Genomic DNA, 13,281 nt, shown 5'->3' with positions numbered 1-13,281 from the left:
TTTACAAAGGGATACTTGATAAGTAGTAATTCAACCTTTTCTTGATGACCTTCAGTGAAAGGGAGCTTATTACTTTTTTAAGGCAGTACCTCCATGGTCAGATGTTTTTCTAGGCACAATATGAAATTCTTCAGATTATTAATAATTTTGTTTTTTAAAGTTATTATCAGTTGTGCCCAATTCCTTTAATTCTCACTCTTAAATATTCAGTCCCCACATTTTGCCATTTCTACTTCTATAACACTTTCTGCATATCTCCCCTTTTCCTTACTCACTTAGCCATTACCCTAGGAAGCTCTTATCACTTGTTGCCTGAATTATCGCCATATCCTAATATTTACCATTCTTGTCTGATCTTTCCCCATTCCAAATAAATTTTTACACAGCCTCCCCCAATGGGAGTACCCCTTCTTCTCTTTGTCCTGCTCCAGGTTATCCGGAACATAACTAGGTGCTAGAAAACTTGATTGAGTAAGTACCATGGGATGCCCTTCTCTCCCCAACCTTATTCTTTTAGGAGGGGATCCAGAATCCTTCTTCCCTTTGTGTCCTCAGGCTCAGTCTCCCTTCCCAATTTTAGAGTAGACATGGCTGTTCACACCAATCAAGTGTGCAGGATTGTGATCTTTTGGCGAGGTGGAGAATTTGCCATCTATCTTGCCCTTCTAAATTCCAAGGTTTTCTGAATCATATCATTTGTCCTTTTGCTACTCCTCCTCAGCTCTTGTCATCTAACTTGCTAATTTATCCTAAAGACTCCTGTAACCTGCCTTCCATCCTGATTGAGCATTCTTGGGACTTCCTGACCTTTCCATCCATCGTGTAGCCAAATTCTTTTAACTGTATTATCTTCCCCAGTTATATTATGTGTTCTTAAAAAAAAAAAAAGAATCTTTACCTTCCATCTTAGAATCAATATAGGTATTGGTTCTAAGGCAGAAAATCAGTAAGAGCTAGGCAGCAGGAGTTAAATGACTTGCCTTGAGTCACCCAGATAAGAAGTATCTGAATCCAGATTTAACCCAGAACTGTTTCTGGGCCTGGCTCTCTATTCACAGAGCTACCTGCTGCCCTCAGATTATGTGCGCTTTGATATGGCTCTTTGTTTTGCTTTTCAGTTTGAGTCTCCAGGACTTAGGTCAGTGCTTGACCCACAGTAAATGCTTCATAGATGTTTTTCTATTCATTCAGCCACCAAAATGATACTCTGAAAGTTTTTTAAAAATATTAACTCATTTTTTACGAGTTTAGCATATGTTTAACTAAATTCTAAACTGTATAATTGGCAGTACTTATAGATAACTTCTCTTGCTTACCTATAATAATTATTTATTCTCCTTCCTTTTAGGTATATTTGCATACCTGAACTATCATGTTCCGCGGACAAGGAGAGAGATCTTAGAGACCCTTATCAAGGGACTTCAGAGACTGGAGTATAGAGGATATGATTCTGCTGGTATTTAATATTTTTAGCATTATACTAAAATGTCTTTTGCATATATCTTGAATATAAACATTTCAGTCTTAGAAAGTGATAAATCTCTAATCATTATTTTATTTTATTTTGTTCATTTATTTAAGAAAATCCTTAACTTCTGACTTACCTTTGATACTAAGTATTGGTTCCAAGGCAGCAGAATGGCAAGGCAATTTGGGTTAAGTGACTTGCCCAGGGTCATACAGCTAGGAAGTGTCTGACTCCAGATTTGCCTCTAGGACTTTCCATCTCTAGGCCATGTATTTTTAATGGTACTAAACCAAATGTTAAGTAATTCTATAGAAAATTGTTTTCTGTTTTTTTTTTCCTTTTAAGTCTAACATGTACATTATTTCCTGAGCAACTGACTGTGTAACCCTTTCCTGACTCCCTTTTTGGTTGATTGTTTAGGTGTTGGAGTTGATGGAGGCAATGACAAAGACTGGGAAGCCAATGCCTGTAAAATACAGCTTATTAAGAAGAAAGGGAAAGTTAAGGCACTGGATGAAGAAGTTAACAGTAATGTACTAACTTTTATTCTGGACTCCTCAAAACTACTTTTTTCATTTTTACCTGAAATTTTTATCAACTTATAATCGATAGGAAGGAAAAAGGAATTTGAATCTATGTGTCCTATAGAAAAGTCGATTGGCAGGGCATATTAGCAGAGTGCATGAAGTTCATTAGGTAATTTACCCATGGCTCTTAAAATGCTTATTGAAACCAAGGAGGAAGAAACCAAGTGATGATATGTATGGAACAATATTAATGGTCTTAAAGAAAGTAATTATAGAAGTATAATTCTCAAGGAAATACATTTCTGAAAATAAATATGTATTTCTTCTATATCAATGGGTCCTATTTCAGGGTTCTATATCCTTGTTCTCCAGTGCTAATGTGCTTCAGGAAAAGACATAGTTCATCACATTATGTTCTTTGCATTTAGATATCTATGCCTAGATACATGTAGATGTCAATATAGAATGAATTAGAAAGAATAAAATACAAAGTATTAAAGTTAAATAGGAGGTAGTTTGAGAAGGAGGGTGAAGCTTCTGGAAAGACTTCATTTAGAAGATGGTGCTAGAGCTATATTTTGAAGAGAGAGGGATGCTGTGACTCAAATGAGGATTGAGTTCATTATTGGCATTTGAAGTAACCAGTATAAAGGCATAGAAAAGGGAGATGGAATATCATATGTAAGGAACCCTATCTGTAAGAAGGCCAACTTGTCTATATTGCAGAGAGTTAGAGGGAGGGGTTATGTCCAGTGAGAATAGAAAGAGAAGTTGGGGCCAAGTTGTATAGGAAGGAATTTTAAAGTTAAACAGAAAAGTTTATATTTCATCCTGAAAGCAATAGGAAGCCATTGGAGTTTATTGATTCTGGGAAGTGTTATGGTCAGATTTGTGCTTCAGGAAAATTCCTTTGGTAGCAATGTGAGAAATAGACTAGAAGTGGGGAGGAAAGGTGTGAAGCAGGGATACCAATTTGGAGACTGTTGGAGGCAAGAGGTAGAGAAAACTCGAGCTAGTTGAGATAGTTGCATAGAGAGAAGGGTTTTGCTGGATCAAAGAGCGTGCACAGTTTAATAATTTTTTGGACCTATTTACTAATTGCTGTCCAAAATGACTAAACCAGTTTACTACTCTACCATATATGCCTCAATAGGTTTGTTTTCATGTAGCTCCTCCATCAATTGTTTTTTTCTTTTTTTGTCAATTTTACTAATCAGATGGTTCTAGGTATAACTTCAGAATTGCCTTAATTTGCATTTCTCTTATTTTAAGTTATTTGGAAAATTTTGGAGAACCTTGGATGTTGTCTGTTCATGACTTGACCATTTATTTGATGGGGAACTACATTAACTCTTTTTTTTTAAATTTATTGTTTTCCCAATTAACAAGCATTTTATTTATTCATTCATTCATTCATTCATTCATTCATTCATTCATTCATTCATTTTTAAACCCTTACCTTCTGTCTTAGAGTTAATACTGTGAATTGGCTCCAAGGCAGAAAGGTGGTAAGGGTAGGCAACGGCGGTCAAGTGACTTGCTCAGGGTCACACAGCTGGGAAGTGTCTGAGGCCAGATTTGAACCTAGGACCTTACGTCTCTAGGCCTGACTCTCAATCCACTGAGCTACCCAGCTGCCCAACTACATTAACTCTTAAATGTTTTTAATTGTCCATTACAATTGAATGATATTTTAGTGCCTATGTTTTTTATTTCACGACATGATAAAGATTGCATGATTTAAGATTATAACTTTCCATTATATTTTTTTCAGAACAACAGGATATGGACTTGGATATAGAATTTGATGTCCATCTTGGAATAGCTCATACCCGTTGGGCCACCCATGGGGAACCTAATCCAGTTAATAGCCATCCTCAACGCTCTGATAAAAACAATGGTATGGACAGATTCAGGTGCAGCAGGGCAAATGGTAGAAGGCAAGATGAAAACCATAGGTTTTTTTTTTGTTGTTTTTCAAATTGTATTTAAAAATTGTATTTCAGACAATATTGAACTGGCTTAGAATTATAGATACCATGCCCCAAACTTTGGTTTTAACAGTTCACTATTTATAATTAGATCTATTTAGAATGTTCCAAAAGTCAGATAGTTATAATCTTCAATTACTTTAGAAGTATAAATGCTCCCAACTTACAAAATAAAATTTTAAAGATTAATTATTTAAATTTTAAAATGTTGACATTTTTTATTAAAATTAAACATAATCACCATCACATGTTATACATTTTTCTAGTTGTTTTTAGAACTTTGCAAAAACTTTCACTAGCTGCCACTCCATGATTAAAAGGATTACATTTGTACCAGATTGTTTTGATGGTTATCATTTTAGAGTATAGTTTGCTATCTGGTACAGCCAGACCTCCTTCTTTCATATGTTTTTTTCATTAATTTTCTTGATATTTTTGGCCTTTTTTTCTTACAGATGAACTTTGTTCTTATTTTTTCTAGTTTGTTGAAATAATTTTTGGATAGTTTGGTATGGCATTGAATATGTAAATTAATTTAAGTAGGATTGTCATTTTCAGTATATTGGCTCAACCTATCCATGAGCAATCAATGTATCTTCAATTTTTTAGATCTGATTATTTGTTTCGAAGAGTGTTTTGTAATTGCATTCATATAGTTGCTGAGTTTGTTTTGGTTCCCAGGTATTTTATATTATCTAGAGTTATTTTGAATTGGATTTCCTTTTCTATTTCTTGCTCTTGGACTTTGATGGTAGTAAATAGAAATGCTAATGATTTATGTGAATTTATTTTGTATCCTGTGACTTTGCTGATTTGTTAGTTATTTCTCCTAGTTTTTGGTTTATTCTTTAGATATATCATCTGCAAAGAGTGATAACTTTATTTTTTCATTGCCTATTTTTATTCCTTCAATTCTTTTTCTACTTATTGCTAGAGTGAACATTTCTAATAGAATGAGTTGTATTTTGTTAAGTGCTTTTTCTGCATGTATTGAGATAATCATATGGTTTCTCTTAGTTTTGTTATTGATATGGTCAATTCTGATGCTAGTTTTTCCCAATATTAAACCATCCCTGCATTCCTGGTATAAAATCCACTGGTCATAGTAATCTCCTTGCCAGCGGTTTATTTAAAAATTTTGCATCAGTGAAATTAGGGAAATTGGCCTATAGTTTTCTTTTTAGCTCTTGTTGGTTTAGGTATCAGTACTATATTTGTGTCATAAAAGTAATTTGGCAAGAGTCCCTTTCCCCTTATTTTTCTAAATTATTTGTGTAGTATTGGATTTAGTTGTTTAAATATTTGGTAAAATTCATTTGTGAATCTCTCTGACTCTTGGGTATTTTTCTTAGGTAATTTTCAATTTTTTTTTCTGTGATGGGATTAAGTATTCTATTTCCTCTCTGAGTTTTTGATACTAGTAATTTGGTTTTTCCTTTTTTTAAACCAACATTACCAGTGGTTTATCTATTTTATTTTTTCTTAAGACCTACTCCTCGTTTTTTTTTTTTTACTATTTTGCTGGTTTTCTTACTTTCAGTTTTATTTATGGTCTCTTGATTTTTGCAATTTCCAATTTGATGTTTAATTGGGGAATTTTAATTTGTTCTTTTTCTAGTTTTTTTTTAGTTGTATGCCCAATTCATTGATCTGTTCTTTCTCAATTTTATTGATGTAAGCATTTGTAGATATGTTTCCCCCTAAGTACCATTTTGGTTGCATCATATGAATTTTGATATATTGTCTACTCATTGTCATTTTAAATTTATTTTTAATTTTTTTTTAAACCCTTACCTTCCATCTTAGAATCAATAATGGGGATTGGTTCTAAGGCAGAAGAGTGATAAGGGCTAGGCACTTGGGGTTAAGTGACTTGCCCAGGAACACCCAGCTAGGAAGTATCTGAGGCTAGATTTGAACTCAGCACCTCCTGTCTCTGGTCCTGACTCTCAATCCACTGAGCCACCCAATTGCCCCCCTCATTGTCATTTTTTAAATGAAATTGTTGATTGTTTCTGTGATTTGCTCTTTGACCCATTTATTCTTTAGGATAAAATTATCTAGTTTCCAATTAATTTTTAGTCTTTCTGTTGCTCTTTATTGAGTATCTGAGACTTTTCTATATATAGACAGATAGGGCAATTGTGATGGTTAACTTTGGTGCACTGTAGAAAATAGTTTCATCAGAAAAGGTCAACTTGTCAAGATCATTAGGATTTTCAGTTTTACGCTTCATTATTTGACAAGTCAAACTTCACATGTACACACACACATATAAATGCTTGTAGAATTTGAACAATTATAACCTTGTAAGTATGCTTATAAAGTTTCACTGTTTAGATTTTTTGCATTGTACTTTTTGGAATTTTCAGTTCAGGAGGCATGACTCGCTGATTTTTGTGACTCTTTAAATGCATTCAGAATTTCAGTCATAGGTTCTCTTGCTTATAAATTTCTATGGGGAGTCTTCTTATAATGGAAGCTTATTTCCTTCCTACTACTGTTATGGACTTAAGTTCTGCTAGTTATAGAATGCAGGTGATTTTTTTTTCTTCAGTATTTGCTATCTTCAGTCCAAAGGACTGAAACAAAAATTAAAATTAAGCATTTATTATTCAAAATTCATAAAACTAAATAAGTATAAAAATTTAAATTTTGAATAGTGGTTTTCTTTTTGGAAAGTTTGTAGCATTTTTACTTCTGAAGTTACTAAAGCTTAAAACTGTAGGGCCACCTTGTACTTTGGCAGATTCTGTCTACTCCCCTAAATAACTAAAAATCTGATGTGAATATGTATTTTTTTTGCAAAAGTTTTGGTCCTATTTTTTTAATATCACTTTGGAATATACATTATTGGAGGTAATACTCTCCTTTTGAAATTGGCAAAAGTATTTTTTATTTTTATATTTTTTGTTTTTATTACCAATATATGTCTCTTTTCTTTAGAATTTGTTGTAATTCACAATGGAATAATCACCAACTATAAAGATTTGAGAAAGTTTCTGGTAAGTAAAGGGATCTCATAAGACCTCGAATCTCTAAATACAAATAAGAATACTTATATATTGTAAAGAAGAATGAGAAGTTATAAGTTAGGAGAGGTGGTAAATCACATATCTCTCATTTGAGAAATGGTCTAGGTCTCAAGGTAAATATGGAAAGGTAATAGAAGGTTGGTCACTTAATGAATTGATTTTTTTTTTTGGCCATAGATACTCCTAAAAATCACTCTCTAATAAGGCATACAGAGATTGTTTTCTTTGTTAGTTTCATGTTACTAAACCTACCTTAAAGTATTTTGTTACTAAGGGGAGGCAAAGAGAATCCTAATAAATATGTCAATTGTAATTTGATATTTTCAAATAAAAGAAAAGCTAGTTTGTGTTTCTTGTTTGTAGTTGAAATGACATTTACCTGAAATATAAAACAGCTGAAAGCTCAACTTGGATAAACTGACTTTTGTTTTTAAAAAAAATTATGTGAGCTGGCTTATTTTCTATTTGTATCTAATGTTAGAGATTTATTTAAAAAAGCAGCTTCTAGTGCATTGTTTTCAACTGAATAAATCTTTGGACTAGATTGAAGTCAGCAGCAAATTTTATTTGACTATAAAACTTCTCCCCAATTTTTTTACTTATTTAAACCTATACACTTAAAAAAATGGTTAACTCTTCCTCCCTGTGTCCTGCATCTACCTCTTTCTATCTTCCAGTCCCTGCCTCTGAGCTGAGAGTCTCCAAAGTTTTGTATGGACAAGGAAACACTCTTCCTGGATTTCTTCTAATCAGTATAGTTAGAACCTTAGAACCATGTCTCTCTTATCTTATGTGTTTTTATGATAATCATAAGAAGAACCTCAAAGCACTGCACAACTTTGAAGGACTTCCAAGTCATCAAAGAAACACTTCTATGTTCAATGTAGATTAAATGTTTAGTACACTTTAGTGCACTTTAGATGTCCACTTTAACAGTGCTGAAGGCAGCAAGGTGGCACAGTGGGAAAGAGTGCTAGATCTGGAGGCAGGAAAACCTGAGTTCAAATTCATACATATACATTTGCTCATTTTTTGAGACAGTCTTGCTTAATTTCTGTCAGTTTCAGTATTCTCATCTTTAAAGTGGGGATAATAATAAAACCTGCATTCAAAGTTATTGTGAGGATCAAATGAATTCTTTGAAAACATTAAAGCAGCATAAACCTTAGGTTTTATTAATTTAGTTGTTAAATAGATTTATTATATTTTAATTCTTTGAAACTTGGTGATCTATTTTGTGTGTATAAAAATATGAGAAAAATTTTCATCCAAAATATTAATACTTTTAACCTAGATAATATTGTGGAATTAGAATGTGCATTCATTTTCACTAGAGTCTGATTATAAATGTTAGAAAAATATTAGAAAGAGATTTGATGAAATTTTGGGAAAATGTTTATAGAAAAAGATGTGCACAGTTTCTTCAATATTTGTTTTTTCTTAACAGGAAAGCAAAGGTTATGATTTTGAATCTGAGACAGACACCGAATCAATCGCTAAACTTGTTAAATACATGTATGACAACCGAGAAAGTGATGATATCAGTTTCACAACACTGGTGGAGAGAGTAATTCAACAACTGGTATTTAAAATAATATTTCATTTTAAAGAAAAAATTTTGTCAGAATTTATTGTGATGGAAATCATTGGTGCTATACAAGTTCTGCCTTTTTATTTGTTGAAACGGCTTAGGTTTTTTCCTTGAGTATTTTTTGATTTTGTTACAGTTTTTATATAAAATCATAACATGAATGACAATAGAGAATCATGAAAGCTTAGAGTTGGATGAGTCATTGAAAGTTATCTAATACATTTCCTACTTGAAGCATGAGTTTTTCCTAAAATGTCTCTGACAAGTGATCAGTTTCTTCCAGAAAACATCTAGCTTTGGGAACTTATCTTTCCCACAGTGTCATCCATTCCATTTTTGGACAGATTTCATTTCATCGTTAGACAGTTTTTCCTTGAATTGAATTGAAATTTACCTCCCTGAGTTAATTTATTCTTGTTTTCCCTGTTGGGAAAAGTTTAAGAATCCCTTATTTAAGTGACCTTTTAAATATTTGAAGTTGATGATCATGTACTCTTATAAAGCCACCTCCTTAATTCAGGCCCTCATCACTTCTCCCCTGGACTATTGTAAGTAGCCTTCTAATTGGATGCTCTGTCTCAAGCCTCCCCACTTCATCTTCCATTCAGTTACTGAAATGATTTTCCTAAAGCCTACTTCTGACCATGTCATCCCCCCGCTCCCAATTTCCTTCCAGTCTTTTAACACATTACTCTCTTGTAAGTGCTCTTCCATACAGTCATACTGTCCTACTTGCTGTTCTTCACACAAGGCTCTCCATTTCTCCCCCTCATGCCTTTGTCCTGGCTTTCCCCCAAGCTTGGAATGCTTTCCTGCCATCGTAGAATCCTTGACTTCCTTTAAGACTCAGCTCAAGCTCCATTTCCTGTAGGAGGCTTTTACAAGGGCTGCCAGCTGCAGAGGCCTCCCCCAAGGTTACTTTTTTTGAACTACTCTACTTAGCTTATGTTCTCTCCCCTGTTAGAATGTAAACTCCTTTAGGGCAGGCATGACTTTGCTTTTTCCTTGTATTCCCAGCACTAAGTGGGGTGCTGGGCACTTAGTAAACATTCATTAAGTAACTATTGATTGATAGTTTCAGATTTAATAAATGATCATGGAAAATATGGTGATTAGACATTCTTGTCTTTCCCTTAGGAAGGCGCCTTTGCTCTTGTGTTTAAAAGTGTGCATTATCCTGGACAAGCAGTTGGTACAAGGTACTGATATGTTTTCTAATTAATAATTTTTTTATTACTTGAAAAGTTTCATTGTATGATTATGTGACTTCCCTGGTTAAGTTTTTTTTTTTTTTTTAGTCTGGGAAAGTACATTTGAATATGATCTACCTTATTTATTATTCCCTCTGACCTCAGCTGAGATTAAAGCCAAAGAAGAGTTTTCAATTTTATTTTTTATTTTTTAAATGACTAGTTGTAGTTTTTTTGCAGTACTTTCATTTCTCAATTGATAGCTACCCTTCCTCCATCCAGAGAGGCTTTCCTTGTGACCAAGAATAAAATAGAATGAGAAAAATTTTCAGTAAAACTAACTAGCACATTTGAGAATGTATCCTGTGTCCATGGCTCCCTACCATTGTGAAGAAGGTGAGCAGTTCCTTTCAATTCTTTTCCCCAAACAGGAAGCTTAAGATGCTCAATTTGAATTTGAACATTCCAAGAAAAGAAATTGTGTTTGAGTAGTTTGGCTGGCTTCAGTGCTGACTTTTGCAGAGGTAGAATTTTAGTAGTGGAAAGGACAAATATCTTTGCTACCACAAAATAGTGTTTTTTTGGTCCCTTTTAAAAGTTGTATTAAAAAGATAAAATAAAAAAGATGTATAGGAATGTTTCCTTGAAGATGTTCTAAGTTTAGGATCATTTGATTATTTAGAATTTGGTATAGGCTTTTTGTATGTTGAAAAAAATATTGAGATCATTCTGCATATTTCATAAGACTTGAATCATTTTAAGTATGATGTGTATTTATGAATTTTATCTACTCTAAATTATTTAAAAAGTAATTGTTATTTATTTAAGGATCACTTTTTATGAAGCACGTAATTATCCCATTATTTTTATAGACTTAGATTTCCTTATCAGGTTTACCTAAAACAAATGAAAATGGTGAATATGTAATTGGTAAGAAGGTACGTGGTTAAAATTGAGAGTTTAGATTATGACTAAACTGTATTAATTTAGTTAGAAATAGTACTTTTCATCCTGTTTTTCCAAACTGACTGATGAAACAGTACTTCTTGATAACATAGGCCTCTTTTTCTGTTCTTGTATAGATGTAGATTTCTTTCCAGAGCATTAGTAAAACCACATTGTATTCATTTGATTCTTTTTTGAAGCATTCAGTTTAGTGTTGGCATGGATCTTGGAAAAAAAAAGCAGATTGAATTCTTACACCAAATGTCCATTGTTCTGTAAGGTACTGGTCTTAACCTCAGCATCACTGTACTTGCAGGCGAGGAAGCCCCCTCTTGATTGGAGTACGAAGTGAACATAAACTGTCCACGGATCATATTCCAATACTGTACCGAACAGGTAGGAACTCTTCTCAGACACACCAAATGTGAAGGAAACCTTGTACAACCAAGTGTAGGAGATATGGGATCTCTTTTTCTTGTGCAAAGAAGCATTTCTTCAACTGTATTTGTTAGTAATTCTGCTTAGGTAACATTTTGAAAAGAACTCTGTTTTTAAAAAATGATTTTGATGACTAGTAGTTGTTTTTTTCCTGTTGTGTACTCTTTTAGCTAGGGTTCAGATTGGATCAACCCTCACACAATGGGGATCACAGGGAGAAAGAGGTGGGAAGCGTGCCCTTTGATTGCATGGACAGAGAGGAGATTGAGCCTCTCTTTTGATTTTCCATTAATTCTCTGCTCTTGGAGTGAATGCCCTGGGCCTCTAAATGTGCTCTTACTTTTTAGGATGCTTCATTTTTATCTTTTCTAATTTGTAATTTGCATTTGGCTTGCTTGAATTTGACTTTTAGATGAATACTTTTAATTTATTTATTAACAAAAATGGAAATACATGAGATTTTAGAAAATTTCTGAAATTGCAGTCATAAAACATTTCATTTCATTTTTCTCTGTTAACATCATGCACTGGATTTTGTTATTTTAAATAATTTGTTTTGATACAAGCTATGCATTGTTTAGAAAAACACATCCTCTGTGGGGGTTAATAGTATGGCTGTTCTAGAATATCTTAGCTTGATTGATAAATATTTTTATTCTGCATGTCAATTTCTTTTTAGATTTGTAGTTCATAATTTTGATAGTTTTATTTCTATTTTAGTTTTTTACTATTCACTTAAGTGTCTTTTTTACATTGTACTTTCAGCTGTACAAACTTTGGATCATTCTAGTGATGTAATATCCATAAAACAGGAAAAAGGTGCCGTCTTGATATGTACATATATAGTGTATTTACTTTAATATTAAAATTTGTGATCACAGAGGAGAGGAAGGGGGACTTACAAGAACTAAACTGGGAACCACATCATTAATGTGTAATTATTGCTTTCTTTTGAAAAAATGTTAATTTACCACAAGCAAAGAAGTTAAGAAATTAAAAAATTGATATCTAGTTTAGTTCTATAGATAATAGTTGCTTTTAACTAATCTTTTTAAAATAGCAGAGTGACTTTAACCAATAACTTCACTTAAATTTTTCTCAGAATGTCCTCAGGAAGATAAATACTACATCATTTCCATATTACTTTAAGGTCTGCAAGAGCCTATACAAAAACCACACAAGTTAAACTAATACAAATATTATTATTTTTATTTTATAAATGAGGAAACTGAGAGCTAGAGAGGTTGTTTGACTTAGCACATCCAGTGCTTAACACTGTCTAGCACATAGTAGATGCTTAATAAATACTGCTTGATTGACTGATTTATAGTCTCATAGCAACTAAGTGCTAGAACCAAAACTTGAACCTTGGACTTTTAACTCTTTAAGACCAATATTCTTCCCTTCCATACCCCCCCCAAAACAAACAAACAGACAAAAAACCAAACAAATCCTTACCTTCTGTCTTAGGATCAATTCTAAGACATAAGAACAGGAAGGGCTAAGCAATTAGGGTTAAGTGACTTGCCTAGGGTCACTCATCTAGGACATATCTGAGGCCACATTTGAACTCCTGTTCTCCAGACTACAGGCCTGGCACTCTATTCACTGTGTTACCTAGCTGCTGCTCCTGACCAGTATTTTTTAATGACGATACCGTTGTCCTCTCTATTTAGGCATGGAACTTCTGGATAGTACCCAGAATTTGAAGCTATAGCTTCTAGGTCTTAACCAGTTGTTCCAGTGGTGGAATATATTACCTTGTACATTTTTCTAATATGAATTTTAGAACTAATGGAAGGATATTAATAAGACACAAGAATATTAAGAAGAAAGGCATCATATAGATAATATTCTCATTAAATTGATTAGCAGTGCATTTTGGAGATTCTTTTAAGCACTCAGGTACTTAAGCTAACTTAAGTTAGCTACTAGAGGAAAATAGAATCAAAATTTGGAAAGGAAACAAAGTGAGATGCAGCCTAATAAAGATGTCTTACTAACAAACAAATTGGAGTGTTTTAAAAAAAATCTATTTTATTTATTTACCTAATTTATTTTTCTAATTATTTATCTAATTTATTTATCTAATGAAA

The 13,281-nt window shown here is 33.0% G+C and overlaps 1 protein-coding gene across 1 annotated transcript in view; it reads left to right on the top strand.

Moving 5' to 3' along the window:
• Window positions 1-1,344: 1,344 nt before the first annotated feature.
• Window positions 1,345-13,281, top strand: part of GFPT1 (glutamine--fructose-6-phosphate transaminase 1) — a gene marked incomplete at its 5' end in the record, with an annotated part of 51,347 nt that continues 39,410 nt past the window's right edge. Inside the window, 9 exons of the mRNA XM_044659552.1 lie at window positions 1,345-1,456; window positions 1,889-1,996; window positions 3,770-3,895; window positions 6,933-6,991; window positions 8,469-8,603; window positions 9,750-9,811; window positions 11,064-11,143; window positions 11,356-11,409; window positions 11,951-12,004. Of these exons, the coding sequence (XP_044515487.1) occupies window positions 1,345-1,456; window positions 1,889-1,996; window positions 3,770-3,895; window positions 6,933-6,991; window positions 8,469-8,603; window positions 9,750-9,811; window positions 11,064-11,143; window positions 11,356-11,409; window positions 11,951-12,004 (790 nt within the window). The remainder of the gene's footprint in view (window positions 1,457-1,888; window positions 1,997-3,769; window positions 3,896-6,932; window positions 6,992-8,468; window positions 8,604-9,749; window positions 9,812-11,063; window positions 11,144-11,355; window positions 11,410-11,950; window positions 12,005-13,281) is intronic.

This window comes from Gracilinanus agilis, chromosome 2 (assembly GCF_016433145.1).
Source record: "Gracilinanus agilis isolate LMUSP501 chromosome 2, AgileGrace, whole genome shotgun sequence".
In the NCBI taxonomy this organism is placed as follows: Eukaryota; Metazoa; Chordata; class Mammalia; order Didelphimorphia; family Didelphidae; genus Gracilinanus; species Gracilinanus agilis.
The sequence above is the reverse complement of the archived record's forward strand: the minus strand, read 5'-3'. Positions and strand labels throughout refer to the sequence as shown.